Consider the following 15,678-nt stretch of genomic DNA (forward strand, 5'->3'; position numbering starts at 1 on the left):
CTGTTCACTGTGCCCAGAAAGGAGGCCAAGGTACGTCCTATTCTGGACCTAAAAGCGCTGAACCGCTTTGTGCGCGTTCGGAAGTTCCGTATGGAATCTCTCCGTTCGGTGGTGGCCTCCCTGAGCCCAGGGGAATTCCTGGCCTCTATAGACCTGAAGGATGCATACCTGCACATCCCCATTTTCGAGGGTCACCAGAGGTACCTTCGTTTCGCAATCGCGGAGGACCACTATCAGTTTGTGGCGTTACCTTTTGGTCTCGCTTCGGCAACAAGGGTCTTTACCAAAGTGTCGGTGCCGGTTCTGGGCCTGCTAAGGGCACAGGGCATTGCGGTCTTGGGGTATCTGGACGATCTCCTCTTAAGATCGAGTGTCAGCCAGAACCTGCTGCGCGATCTGTCCACCACGATCTGTCCAGGAATTCGGATGGACCATCAACGTACAGAAGTCGACCTTGTCTCCTTCGGTTCGTCTTCCCTATCTGGGAATAATCCCGGACTCTGCTCAGCCAAAGGTGTTCTTGCCGGAGGACAAGCTCCAGACCCTGCAGGACGAGATCAGGTCCCTCAGGGACAATTCGTCTTCGTCGCTCAGGACCTGCATGCGGTCCCTGGGGTTGATGGTATCAGCCTTCGATGCGATACCCTTTGCTCAGTTTCACACACGATCTCTTCCAGCGGAGATCCTGGCCAGGTGGGACAGACTACCTCAGTCCTTGGATCTGAGTGTCTCATTGAGTCGCCGAACCAGAATGGATCTTCTGTGGTGGCTTCAGTCCCCGGCAGTGTCGGAAGGCAAATCTTTCCGTCCGTTGCTGTGGACGGTGATTACCACAGATGCCAGCCTGTCGGGCTGGGGTGGAGTCCTGGGCAACCTGTCTGCCCAGGGCACTTGGTCGGGGGAGGAATCCTCCCTTCCGATCAATGTGTTAGAATTGAGAGCGATAAAACTCTGTCTCTTCCAGTGGTCGTGTCGACTTCGGGGCTGTCCTATTCGGGTACAGACGGACAATGCTACCGTGGTGGCTTACATCAACCACCAAGGCTTCGTACAAAGCGAAGGCAGGACAATGTCCTCATTAAGGTGGAACTCCTTAGGAAGAAAAGAGGAATGAGGTCGCAAGACCACCTTATCCTTGTGAATTACCAAGTAAGGAGAGCGGTAAGACAACGCCGCCAGTTGCGACACTCTGCGAGCCGAAGTGATTGCCACCAAAAAGGCAACCTTCTTAGACAGCAGAGGCAACAATATCTCCTGGATTTTTTCAAAGGGAGCACGATGTAACATGGGCAGAACCAAGTTCAAGCCCCATGGAGGTAAAGGCTCCCTCCTGGGAGGAGCCAAATGTCGCACACCTTGAATGAAGGTGCAAATTAAGGAATGAGACGCCACAGGGCGTTGGAAAAGAATAGCCAGTGCGGACAACTGGCGCTTTATTGTGGCCAGCGCCAGGCGCTGGTCCACCCCAGACTGGAGGAAAGCCAACACTCTCGACACCGAGTATAAGCGAGAGGAGAACCCCCTGGACTCACACCAGGCAAAGTAAGCCTTCCAGGTACGGTAATAGATTTTACCAGATGAGGTTTCCCTAGCCTTGATTAGAGTAGGAATGACCTCAGGGGAGAGACCCCTGTCTCTCAGGACCTGGGTCTCAACAGCCAGGCCGTTAAAGCCAGCGACTGTAAAGCAGGATGGAAGATCGGTCCCTGAGACAGTAGATCTTCCCGCATTGGAAGCCGCCAAAGAGGCGCCACTGCCAGGTGAACAACATCGGCGTACCAGGACTGGCGTGGCCAGTCCGGTGCAACCAGAATCACCAGGTGCGGTTCCGAGGCTAACCTGCGAAGGAACCTGGGCAACAACTGAATGGGAGGAAAGGCATACATCAGACGATACTGATGCCAAGGAGCCACCAACGCATCTGAGGCGTCTGCCAGAGGATCGCGCGTTCTTGCCACGAACCTTTCCACCTTGTGGTTTAACCGAGACGCGAACAGATCCACGTCCGGGGATCCCCACTTCGCACACAGCATTTGGAAAACCTCCGGGTGCAGGGACCATTCCCCCTGGTCCAGGGTCTGGCGGCTCAGATAGTCGGCCTGCCAATTCTCCACACCCGGAATGTGAGGGTGCGGAGAATTGGCAGGCCGACTATCTGAGGACCCTGGTTTGCGGGTCCCTGGCTGTTGGGGTTGTTTTTCCCCTTGTTTATTTGCTTTCCTGGGTTGTTGCTCCAGTTGAGCCTTTTTTGTTACCCAGAGGATTTACCTTTCTGTTCAAGTAAGGTTCCTTTCTCTGACGTGGGTGCTGCGTTGCCTTTGTGACGGTTACGTTTCCCACCCCTCATGTCTACACTGCTTTGGGACATCACATTGGTGAAGACTGAATGAGTGGGCGGCGACTGTCAGAGGACGTAAGAGAAAACTGAATTTTTGTAAAATCTTACCGTATAATTCCTTCCTCTGAGTCCTCTGACAGTCGCCGCCCCCGTCCCTCTATTGGGGTTCTTTTGGACTTTAACTGCTTGCTACCAAACTGAGTTGGGAATGCTGATGGCAGGGGGGTATTGGACCAGTGGGACAGCCCCCATAGGTGTGTGTATGTAAATTACTTTGTTTTTTAACAAGTCTTATGCCTAGCTTGCTCCTATGGATAAGAGGTCAATACCCCATTGGCGAAGACTGAATGAATGGGCGGCGACTGTCAGAGGACTCAGAGAAAGGAATTTTACGATAAGATTTTACAAAAATTAAGTTTTCTCTTTCGTTCATTGACAGACACAGTGCTCCATATTCAGAACCATAGGGTTATATTGCCCCCTACAGGAGTAGGACAGTATGCAGAAAAAAGACTTGGCTATGCCTATGGGCAGTCCTAGCTGGTATACATCCCCCTTCTTTGCTATAGGCCTTCAGATTTTCCTGCCCAGTCATCAGGAATAATGACCTAGTTTCCTGCTGGGATCTTTGGTCCTGGCAATTTTTTTTCTTTTCATGGCATTTTTTTTCTCTTGTTTTTTTTTTTTCTGAGAGATCTACAATCAAATGCTAGATCCAGTGGTCCCCCCCAGTCTGGCCAACAAAAGCGCGCAGACTAGAGCCCAGTCACGACATGTGAGTTAAATGGGGGGTATGATGCCCCCCCTCTCCCCCTGGATGCTTTTTGGGGTGCACGCGGGCACCCCTCTGTTTTGGTGGTCCCTGTGGGCCATCTTTGTACCCCCCCTCCGGGGTAGTGCGGTGGGTTGGCAGGTGGATGGAGGTGGTGTGCAGCACTGTACCGGTGGGGGACCGGTTGGTATGCCGTCAGGGGGGACTAACTTCCTGGCTTGGTTGGGCGCTGGCTGTTTGTGGTCCTGTGCCCAGATCCCCCCTTCTGTTGTGGATGTGGCCTGGGCTCCAGAAGTCCCTTCTGGGTCTCTAGGAGCCTCACGGGCGCTGCTGTGGTCGGGGCCATTGCATTGGGGCCTTTGTGATTATCTATGCTGGCGGCCATGTTTGTGTAGTCTGGCCATTTTTGGTTGGGCTGGCGCACATTAGGAGCGGCGGCCATGACAGTGGAGCCTCTGGGCGGCGATTATGGCTGTGGGGGCTCCTCCTTTTCCCCTGGTGTTGACTCCTGGGTTTCCTTTACTCCTGGATGCTGCACGTGCATACTGGCAATCTCTGGTGCAGACCGGTACTACTGTGGTGGGGTGGTGAGTTCTGATGGGGTCCCTCCCTCTCTCTCCCTTAGCCCTAGTCCCCTAGCGATGCTAGACACTTATTTGCTGGTGTGTTCCCTCTTTACCTTATGGTGTCTCAGGAGCATGTTTCCCCACCTGACCCCCTTTTGAAGGCAGCAGGTCCCTCTGGGTCCCAGCCCTTCATTAATGCACTGACGGCGGTCCTGGAGTCCTTTGTTCACCGGGTGGAGGTGGCCTTTGGGCTGTGGGCTAGCAAAAAGCGCTCCCCTGCCTCCTCTCTCATCAGATCCTGAATCTGGCTCTGCCGCCACTGACGTGACCCTCCCTGCGGGGCTTGTAGCCATGCTCCCTGATCTGGCAGATAGTGAGGATGATTCCTTCACACCTGTAGCTGCACACGAGAACACGCTGGTTGACACACAGATTACATCCATGCGGGAAACTTTGAAGATAGAGGATGCAACTGCGGAGGTGGCCGTCCCTTGGCACCCACAAGCTGTCTCACACGGCAAAGGTATTTCCTTATTCCTCCTATTTTGACAAGTTTGTCCATAAAGATTGAGTGTCCCTTTGTGGTTCCTAAATGCGGTGAGGTACTCCTTTTGGAGAGTCACTCCTCAAGAAGTGGACTGTCCCACCAGTGGTGGACCCTCCTGTCTCCAGGTTGAACAAGGCAACCATGATTCCAGTAGAGGAATCTCCGGATTTTAAGGATCTGGCTGACAGGTGGATTCTGTGGCCCGCAAAATGTCAACTATTGCTGGTTCGGCACTGAGGCTGGTCCTGGCCATTGCCCTGGTGTCGCAAACACTGAGTGGGCTAAACTTTAGCGCCATGATCTGGGGAATGAGCAGATTCCCCCTGCATTTGCCAAGTTGGCGGACCAATTGGTCCAGGGGCTGCAGGTTGTCTGCAAAGTCTCTCTTTGGACGCGGCTCCCTTGATTTCTAAGCTAGCTGTTTCGGCAGTGGTGCTTATGCCTGTGTTGTGGCTTAAGTGTTGGTCTGTGGAACAGACTTCTAAAAAAACCTCTGACTGATTTACCCTTTCAAGGTGATTGCCTATTTGGGGCTACCCTGGATGACCTCATTAAGAGTCTCCTGCGGGGAGGGGGGATGGCGGGAGAGCACCTTTCTTCCACAGTCTTGGAAGGGGAAAGAAGCTCATCACAGACGCAGTCCTTTTTCTTCTCTTCACACAGTTTTTTTTTGTCCCTTAGGGCCCACTGGCAAGGGTTTAAAACCTTTCAAGCCCTCCTCAGGAGGTTCCTAGTGGCCCTGGTTTGGCAAGCCGAGAGTGGGATTCTCTAGACCTGCTGACAAGGCTTCTGTACCCTCACTCATGCATTGGGGGGGGTCCTTGTTGGTACACTGGAACATGGACCTCCGTGGTAAACGACAAATGGGTCCATGAAGTGATCCTGTCTGGTTACAAGATAGTTTCGCTCCTTCCCTCCGGAAAAGTTATTTCCTTCCAATGTACGTCTATCCTGAACTGTTTGCAAGCTCTCTTCAGGGCGGTGCAAGATCTGTTGCTTCAGGGAGTGATTGTCCCGATTCTGGTATCTAAACAGTTTAAAGGTTTTTATTCAAACCTGTTTACAGCTCCAAAAAAGGGGGACAAGGTTCGTCTGATTCTGGGCCTCAAGGCCCTGAACTGCTTTGTGCAGGTACAGAAATTCCAAATGGAGTCCATTCGCACGATAGTGGGTCCCTACATCGGGGGATTTTCTAGCCTCTATTGACGACATCAAGGATGCTTACTTGCACATTCCAATATGTGCCCAACACCAGCATTTCCTTTTGGTCTCGCCTCTGATCCTCGTGTCTTCACACAAAAATGTTTGCCCCGGTTCTGGCATTGCTACGTCAGTGGGGGATTGCAGTACTGGCCTACTTGGACAACCTCCTCTTGCGAGCGGAGTCCTCTTCTGCCTCGATGGATGAGGTAGAGATCACTATACAGACCCGACCCTGAAGGAGTTTGGTTGGCTTCTAAACTACCAGAAGTCTGACTTGCTTCCCTCCATAAAATTAAATTTTCTGTGTCTGACTCTGGATTCAGCTCTAGCCAGAGTGTTCCTTCTTCTGGACAAGCTCCAGAAGTTGCATGCTGCAATTCATCTAATGCTGGGCCTGATGGTGTCTACCTTTTTTTGAGGCGCTTCCGTTTGCTCAGTTCAATACGAGATCCATCTAAATAGAGATCCTGGTGAAATTGAACCAAGTGTCCAGTCTCTGGACAATCCGATTCGGCTGAGCCGGGAAACCAGGGGTTCCCTGGTCTGGTTACTTGGCTCTCCGGCTCTTGGGCAGGGCAAATCTTTTTTCCCCTTATATTGGACAGTGTTCATTACGGATGCCAGTCTGTCCGGGTGGGGAGGTGTCCTGGGTCTGAGCTCTGCTCAGGATTGTTGTACGCTGGAGGAATCAAGACTACTGGTCAATGTCTTTGAACTGCAAGCGATCAGGCTGGGCCGGATTTACTATCGTATGTGGAAAGATTTACCTAAAAGATTTACCATGATATGTGGAAAGCGTACATTTCGTGGTCTGATCGGTGTTCACCCTTGTTCTTTCGGTGGCTTGGATTTTGACCTTTCTTCAACGAGGTGTTGAGCAGAATTTGGCCTTGAATACCATCAAGGGCCAGGTTTCTGCCTTGGCGATCTTCTTTCAGCGACCCCCCCCCCAGCCACGCATTCTTTGGTGCGTACTTTTATTCACGGGGTTTGACACCTGACTCCACCGGTGCGGTCTCCTCCACCGCCATGGGATTTGAACTTGGTCCTCTCAGTTCTCCAAAAGCCTCCCTTTAAAAATATTCGGGAGATTCCCCTGCTTGCTCTGTCTCAGAAGGTAGCTTTTTCGGTGGCCATCACCTCTGCTTGCAGGGTGTTTGAACTGGTGGCGTTATCTTGTCGTATCTGGTGGTCCACAAAGATAAAGTGGTTTTCGTCCACGCCTGTCGTTCCTTCCTAAGGTGGTCTCTGACTTCAGTTTAAATGAAGACATTGTGTTGCTTTCCCTGTGTGCCAGGCCCACCCATCCCAGGTAATTTGCATTTCATGCCCTGGATGTGATTCGGTCGATTCGGGTGTATCTGGCAGCCACTGAGTCTTTTCAGAGGTCAGACTCACATTTTGTGATCACGGACAGGCCAAGAAAAGGGCTGTGTCCCGTTCTTTTGCGACCATTTCCGGTTGGATCAGACAGACGGTAACTCGGGCCTATTCCATCAAGGGTCAGGTTCCTCCTTTCCCTGTAATGGCACAATCTACTCGGCACTTAGTGCTTCTTGGGCCTTCCATCATCAGGCATCAGTGACGCAGGTTTGTAAGGCGTCCACTTGGTCGTCGGTGGAAACTTTCACTAATTCCACAAAGTGGACGTTTTGGCATCTGCAGATTCCTTTTGGCCGCAAGGTTTTGCAGACTGCTTTTTAGGGGGGCTGTTCCCTCTTTGGGGGTGTTTTTTGTTCAGGTGGGGCTCCTTTTCTGTTTTGTTAAGCTCCTGTTACCTGGTTGGCGTCTTGTGTTTAGCCTTGGGATTTTTTTGTTGTCCCACCCCTCATGTTTTGGCACAGCTTGGGGACGTCCCTATGGTTCTGAATATGGAGCGCTGTGTCCGTCAATGAACTAGTGAAAAAAGGTTTTTTTGTACTTAGAAAAATCCATTTCCCTGAGTTCATTGATGAACACAGCACTCACCCCTCTATGGAGTTTTGATGCTTCTGACACTGCTTGTTACTAAACTGAAGGCCTATAGCAGAGAGGGGGATGTATACCAGCTAGGAGTCTTTTTTCTGTCTAGTGTCTTACTCCTGTAGGCGGCGATATAACCCTATGGTTCTTAATATGGACTACAAAAATCCTATTTTTCTCTGTGGTTTTCTGTTCAAGCTGTCTGATTGCAGAATCGTAATACAAGCATTGGTGTTGGGGAGGGATTCAAGAAATACAAATTATTTCAAATACAAAGTCCTGCATTTCATAGGTAATACATTTCCGAAATTGAGAATCAGAAATATAAAAACATAAAACTTTATTGGGATGGCTCCAGCCTTTTTTTTTTTGTATCCATGTGGCTTGTTTTTCAGCAGTCAATTATGTGTTTTCATATTCAGCTGGCTAACTGGAGATGTTTATTAAAACTGTGAGACTGCTATATATGTGTGGCTTATATTAAAACAAAACTCTGCTACTGTTTTTCTTGTAGTTTATGCTGATGGCAGCATATGTTTAGATATCCTTCAGAACCGCTGGAGCCCAACTTACGATGTTTCATCTATTTTGACATCCATTCAGGTAAACAATTATATTTTTTTGGCTAAAGGAGAAATACATAATTGAACCTAGAATCGTCTTAAAGGTAAATTGCAACGTAATATCACTGAACACATAATTTTTTTTTTTTTTTTTCCAATTTTTTACTTTAACCACCTCTATACTGGGCTCTTTCGCCCCCTTCCTGCCCAGGCCAATTTCCGCTTGTCCCACTGCAAGACTATACCCATATGACATTTCTTTTTTTTTTTTTCTGGAGACAAATAGAGCTTTTTTTTTTTTTTTAAATCGTTTTATTCAGTTTTGTAAAAAGATAGAAATTATTTACAACCAGTGGACACAGCCGCAAGATAACAATTGTAAGAAAAAGATGGATGTAAACAAAGTGTACATATGAGAAGCCACACTGGAACATGGGGGGAGGATAAGGGTAAATAGTAAACAGTGACTAAGTAGCATCTTAAAAGTTGGAGAACAGTAACCAGAAAAAACAGAACTTGGAGTGTACTGAAAGAACACTTGTGGGGAGTGATGGAGTTTAGGAATGCTCATTTGCTTAAGGGAGGTAATGTATTACCAAGTGGGGGACTCCGTATCGGATGGTTGAGGACTAAATCTCAACAGCGACAGCAGGGAAAAGTCTGTAAGGTAGGTTTGGTGTAAAACAACTTTCAGGGTGTGCAACCGAATCAATCAACCCATGGTTTCCAAAGTGTTTCAAAGGATGTAAGGGATAAGGATCTTAGTGCTAAGAGGCGCTCATAGTTGAAATTCAGTTGTACTTGGGTAAGCACTTCTGAGGGATTTGGGGTATGAGTGCTCTTCCAATGTCTGGCTATAATTAGTTTAAAAGTGATTAGTATATGGGATACTATTGTTCTAAAGGATGGTGGAAAAGAGTCAATATCAATCAGTAGGATGGCAAGGGCCGGGGTCAGGTTTAGTAATTATTCTGGTGATTTTGGCTAGGATGCCGAATATTTTGTTCCAAAAGCTGGAAAGTGTTTTACAGGTCAAGAATATATGCAGGAGGGAACCTGGTTGGCCAGTCTCTCCAGCATAATGGGGATTGAGAGGGGAAGAATCTTGCCAGCTGAGATGGAGTTCTGTACCATCGGGCTATAAGTTTTTGGGAGGTTTCCCACTGATTAACACAGTGGGAGGTCTTGTATCTGTATCGTAGAGCAAGGGAACATTGTGGTATGGAAAATTCTTGTTTGAGGTCAGATTCCCAGGCTAACATGGGAGCGGTTTTGATCAGGAGGTGTTTGTATTGTAGAATGGAGTAGAACAGGGAAATGCCTTTGATTGGGGTAGACACTCGGGTGAGGTAGTTCAACGCTTTAAAGTTTATCATAATAGTCGGCAGGGGGTGTTTTTTGAGGAAGGAAACAATGCGGGAGTGAGAGAAGAATGTAGATTTGGGTAGGTTAAACTGTGAAGAAAGTGAGGCAAAGGGTTTGAGGGCGTCACCACTCATTAGATCAGTGATCCACGACATGTCTATCAGAGGACAAACTGAGAGATTGGGGATAAGAATTTCGAGTACTATATTGGTATGTTGATTTTTAGTACAGGTAGGGTCAGATTTGGATTGGTTGAGGAGTATTCTCCAGGCCAAGAGGGAGGCATGAGTTGGTGGGGGGAGATCGGCTAGGTTAAGTGGTCTCCACAGGTCTGCTAGCAGTAAGAGAGAAATGTAATTTGTGTGGGAGCAGGATGCTTCTAGTTCCACCCAACAGGACGAATCCGTATTACCAAACCATTGTGACATTTCTGCTAGTACTACCACTAGTTAGTAATCTCTGATGTCTGGGAGGCCAAGACCTGCAACTGTTTTGAGTTGTATGAGATGCTTGTGTGAGCAACGTGCCTTTTCCCTTGCCAAAGGAATTGAGGGGAATTGGTAGAGTACGAAACACATACAGGATTTTTGGAAGGACAATCATTTTGAATGAGACAATTCTACCTACCCATGAAATCTCAAATTTAGAGATATGAGAGAGAAATGAGAGGATATGAGACGTTTATCTCAGCTAATTTTGATGTAGTGGTGGTAAGGGAGAGACCCAGGTAGGGGATGTGCTGGTTCGTACAGGAGTATGGCAGGGAGGATTCTAACAGTGCTTTAACAGGAGGGCTAACTCCCAAGTTAAGAATTAAGGATTTAGAAAAGTTTATTTTGTAAAGGGATATGGAGCTGAAGCACTCTAGTATTTCATGGGCAAAAGGGAGCGAGATTGTCGGGTTGGTCAGAGATAAAATTATGTCGTCGGCAAACTGGTTGCTGACATGGGGGTTCTACGTGATTTAAAGCCTGCTATGTGCGGGTGAGCGCGAATGGCTTCTGCAAGGGGTTCAATGGCTAGGTTGAAAATGGAAGGGAACAGAGGGCAGCCTTGTCGAGTCCCATTGGTGATAGCGACTGGTTTAGATAGCAAACCACTTTTAAGTACCTGAGCTGAAGGGCGGGAGTAAAGTGCAAGGATGGCTGATAGGATTGGACAGTGGAAGCCAAACTTCTGGAGGGTTGCTCGGAGGTAGCCCCTGTGCTCCCTGTCAAACACTTTCTCTGCGTCTATGGAAAGAAGCAGAGGAGGACGAGCAACTACGTCCAGCATGATGGATAATATTGATGATACGTGTGGTGGCGTCCGAGGCCTGATGACCTTTCATGAAGCCTGATTGTTCATGCTTTACCAAGGAGGGAAGAACATCTTGTAATCTCTGTGCAAGCAATTTGGCATACATTTTAATGTCTACGTTTTAAGAGTGAAATTGGGTGGAAATTGGATGGTGTGGTAGGAGGTTTCCCTGGTTTAGGTATGGTGGCTATATGGGCCATAAGCATTTCCTTAGGGAAAGCGCCTTTAGAGATCGCTTCTTAAAAAGCTAAGAGCAGGTGGGGAGACAAACATGCCGCAAAATTAAAATATTTGTTCGAAAGCCCGTCTAGACCCGGCGATTTACTGTTGGGGAGTGCACGTTTTACCTTATTGATTTCCTCTATGGTGAAGGCGGCGTTTAGGGTATCTAATTGAGATGAAGAGATTGATAGGAGCTTGAGAGTGGAAAGGAAATTGTTGATGGCCGTGTCTTGTGGTTGTGGGGTGTCCGAGTTGTTAGATAAATTATAGAGTGAGCTGTAATAGTCCGCAAAGGAGTCCGCTATAGCCTGGGGGTTAGTGTGTTTAGCCTCAGTGTCACCACCTTTAATTTGGAGTGAAACCAGTGCTTGGTCAGACCACGTGATGTAGTGTATAGAGGAGGTGGATATTCTCTGTAGTAGCAGTTTGTCTACCAGAAAGAAGTCCAAGCGAAAATATGAGTTGTGGCTGGGGGAATAGTAAGTGTAAGATCTTTCTGTGGAATGCAAGCATCTCTATGTGTGGTAGAGGTCTTCACCTCCGAGGAGACCGCCCAAAAAGGAGGCATGTCTGCCGGAGGGGAAGATGAATCGAGGCCTGGGTCAATAATTGTGTTAAAATCTCCACATAGCAATAAGTTAACCGAGCGTATTGAGGAAATTTTCTTTAGTAATCATTTAAGGAACCTCTGTTGGTGGGAGTTGGGAGCATAAATAACCACCAAGTCATAGGCAAATTACTGATTACACATACAAGAATAACATACCGACCGTCTGGATCAGTGATGGAGTCTTTGAGGGTGAATGTGACGGAGTCAAGGATGGCAAGGAGGACTCCCCGTTTCTTCACTGTGGCTTAAGCTTTAAAAACGATTGGATAGTTTGGGTGTGAGCACCTGGAAGTTGCTTGTAGAGAGAAGTGCGTCTCTTGAACTGCCATTATGAGCTCTAGGGCTTGTTGCCAGAGGGAGCGTTGTCTTGCTGGATGGTTTAGACCACGGGCATTGATAGAAACTGCTTTAATTCCCATGGCAGAGCGACACGGTTAGGCAGCATAACAGTGGAGAGGGTTGATGGATGAGAAATAGTAGGTGGGTTAGTTCATTAAGCGTCCTTGAAAGTTTTCCGTTTATAGAGTAAAGTAGGTAGAGAGTTCTTCAGAGGATTCTTGAAGCCTGTCGAATTCCACATGGAGTGTTGGTTGAGCAAAGGCAGCGCAGGGCAGGAGAGGTGAACAGTCAGAACGCAGCAAATTAGATGCAGATGAACCACATGTTCCAGGAGAAAAGATGCAAGTGAGGTAATGAACTAGGGAAATAAGAAAGTAGACCACGAATGGGTCCGGGCAGAGCATACTGCCAAGGTAGAGGGGGTAAGGGTACCACAAGTGTACCCGCAGACACTTAGGGGACTGGTGTAGAAGAAGTCAGGGAGGCTGGCTCCTTGCCTCCAGATTTCTTCTTGGAGGGTTTCTTGTAAGAGACCCTGTGCCATTCTTGTTGTAGGTGAGTAGGAGGTGAGGGTGTCGGGTCCCTTTGAGGCAGGGCCGGAGTGGGACTCATTTTAAGCCCTGGAGTTTCATGCCTTAGACAGGCCCACTTTAGTTCACGACTGACTATATTAAAATAATGTAATTAAAACCTTAGAATATAAGTTTGCAATGGCTGCGGGTATGGTACAGGAGAATGCCGGGCTGTGGGCATGGTACAGGAGAATGCAGGGCTGTGGGCATGGTACAGGAGAATGCCGGGCTGTGGGCATGGTACAGGAGAATGCCGGGCTGTGGGCATGATACAGGAGAATGCCGGGCTGTGGGCATGATACAGGAGAATGCAGGGCTGTGGGCATGATACAGGAGAATGCAGGGCTGTGGGCATGATACAGGAGAATGCAGGGCTGTGGGCATGGTACAGGAGAATGCAGGGCTGTGGGCATTGTACAGGAGACTGCAGGGCTGTGGGCATTGTACAGGAGAATGCAGGACTGCGGACATGGTACAGGGGAATGCAGGACTGCGGACATGGTACAGGAGAATGCAGTGCTGCGGGCATTGTACAGGAGAATGCAGTGCTGCGGGCATGGTACAGGAGAATGTGGGGCGGTGGGCATAGTACAGGAGATGTAGTGCTGTGGGCATGGTACAGGTGTACCATGCCCGCAGCACTGTATCTCTTGTAGTATGCCTGCAGCCCCGCATAATGGCAGGCAGTGGAGTTTTCTGACCTTTTCCTGAGGCCACATAGATTTAAAATGGGCGCCGCCCGGCGCCAACACGTCATTGCGCATGCGCCGCCGCCGCTCGGGAAAGCTTGTATACGTTCGCATATTCTCGGTACAGCCTTTCCGGAGCGGTGGCGCATACGCGGTGACATGTTGACGCCGGGCTGCGCCATTTTTAAATCTTAAGGCAACCCAGTGGAAGGGCCCCCGGACCGACCGGCCTGACGGGAGAAGTCCCGGTGCTCCCGATTGGCCAATCTGGGCCTGCTTTGAGGCCTTCGGTCATCAGGGAGGATATTCCAGGTGCGAAGGAGTCGGAAACCATCATCCAGGGACGTGACAAAGTGTTTGGAACCGTTGTGTGTAATTTCCAGCTTAGCCGGATATTTCCAGCGGTAAGGAATCTGGTGGTTTCTCAGGGCCTTTGTCAGGGATGAGAGATTGCAACAGCGTTGAAGGGTGTCCTGAGAAAAGTCTGGTAGAATTTGAAAGTTGGCGGACTGTGGTGGTAGGTCATCGGGACGGCGGAAAGCTGTAAAGATGCCCTTTCACTTGAAAAAAAAATGAATGCGCATCAAGACACATCTCAGGAAGCAGGAAGAGAGGCTTGGGGACTCAATGGATCCTGTCAATGGTGAGATCCGCAGACGTCCATGACGGGAGTACCGCTAGGAATAATTCTTTAACAAAGTGAGGAAGTTGTGGCGGTTGAATAGATTCAGGAATACGGGCGTGGATTTTTGGATTGTTTCTGCGGGAGCGATCCTCAAGGTCAGCAATTTTAGCTTGCATGGTAGACAAGATATCCTGATGTGAGGTATGGGAGTCCACAAGTAAGTTAAATGAGGTGGTAAAGTCACACATTTTGTTCTCCACTTGATGAACCCTGTCCCCTAGATCAGGGTTTCTCAACCAGTGTGCCGTGAAGAGTCCCCAGGTGTGCCGCGGGAAAATGAACCCAATTTGCAGCAATCCTGTTAAAACAAAGTTTTACTTGCAGCAATCTTATAAGAAAAACAGTTTTCCATTTGATTATGGCAGAAGGGACGGGTAAATTCCCTTCCCGCTGCCACGTGCTCGGGAAGCTGCGCGGGCCTCCTGACCGCATCATGCCAGCCGATGACATCATCGGTTGCTATGGGAGGATCGGCAAGTGCTTGCTGGGAGGTGAGAGCCGCGGGTCCCGGGAGCTGCTGCTGGTGCGCTTTTCAAGTTCCAGCAGAGAAGAGGAATAACAGGCGGCTCTTCAGTGACTCTGGCTTCGTGAGTTATGAAATTACATGAGAATTACATGGATGGACTGTCATTAACTTTACCTGTTATTGTTTTCACCATTTTTTTTTTTTTTAAGGAATATAAATATACATGCGTTTTAAATACTGTATTATTGATAATGGAAACTGCACTTCTTTTTTATGTTGTATTCGCCTTGCACATCTGCTTCTGTTTGGTCGCAGTGCAGGTGCAAGCGAAATACAACATAAAAAAAGAAGTGCATTTTCCATTAACAATAATACAGCGTTTAAAACCCTCATATCTTGTATATATGTATATATATATATATATATATATATATATATATATATATATATATATATATATATATATATATATATATATACACATTACATTAAAAAAAAAAATGGTGATTACTTTTGAAGGCAAAACAATAATAAAAAAAAAAGCAATCACCAATTTTTTTTTTTTTTTTTTTTTAATATAAGATATGGGGGTTTTAAATGCTGCATTACTGATAATGGAAACTGCACTTCTTTTTTTATGTTGTATTCTGCTTGCACATCATACAACATAAAAAAGAAGTGCAGTTTCCATTATTGATAATACAGTATTTAAAACCCCCATATCTTATATTACATTAAAAAAAAAAAAAAAAAATTGGTGTTTGCTTTTTTTTTTTTTTTTTTTTTTTAAAGTAAAAGGGGAGATTTGGGGGTCTTTTTGGCTCAAGTATCTAATTTACGTAAGTAACAATAAAAATTTCTCTTACGTCCTCCGACAGTCGCCGCCTCCTCTAAGTCATCACTGTTGGGTATTGACTTCCTATCCGCAGGAATAGCTAGGCATATAGACTTAGTCCAAAGACAAAAGGCATTAGCATAATTAGCATATACACACCCATGGGGGCTGTCCCATCTGGTCAATACCCCCCCCTGCATCACCACTCCCAACTCAGTTTTTAATCTGCCTAGGCTCAGGAATAGTCAGGCTTACCTTGTGCTGGGGCTTCAGTCTCAGCCTTCCTAATCTTTTATTTGATTTTCTTTTGAAAATGTCAGTTTTTTTTTTTTTTCTCTTACTTTACTAGCTGTTTATTTTGTCAGCTTCTAGTGTTAGTCTTCTCTTCGGATGAAGATGGATCATGCGGTGCTGGGATTCGGACTGGCCGCCCTGGTTCTCCAGAGCCAAAGGGTCAGATGGACCCCCAGCCCGCCATCGAGCGTTCAGCTATGGTTCGCCCTGGCATTACGAACGACCCATCCCTGTTCGCTGCAGGGATGCAGCCGTGAGGTGGCTACCTCACAGGACACATCTGCGGTGCTGCAGTGTCATGTCCCTGGCTCACGGCACTCCCTGTCAGGAGAGGACAGCGGTTTTCCGTGC

At 47.9% G+C, this 15,678-nt stretch overlaps 1 protein-coding gene across 2 annotated transcripts in view; it reads left to right on the plus strand.

Annotated features, from left to right (window-relative positions):
- Positions 1-15,678, plus strand: part of UBE2B (ubiquitin conjugating enzyme E2 B) — a 267,642-nt gene that overhangs the window by 191,562 nt on the left and 60,402 nt on the right. For both annotated transcript variants that reach the window (XM_082252702.1, XM_082252701.1), the window contains one exon: positions 7,903-7,991. In XM_082252702.1, coding sequence (XP_082108828.1) covers positions 7,903-7,991 — 89 coding nt within the window. The remainder of the gene's footprint in view (positions 1-7,902; positions 7,992-15,678) is intronic.

Source organism: Pelophylax lessonae, assembly GCF_965119305.1.
Source record: "Pelophylax lessonae genome assembly, chromosome: 4".
Classification (NCBI taxonomy): domain Eukaryota; kingdom Metazoa; phylum Chordata; class Amphibia; order Anura; family Ranidae; genus Pelophylax; species Pelophylax lessonae.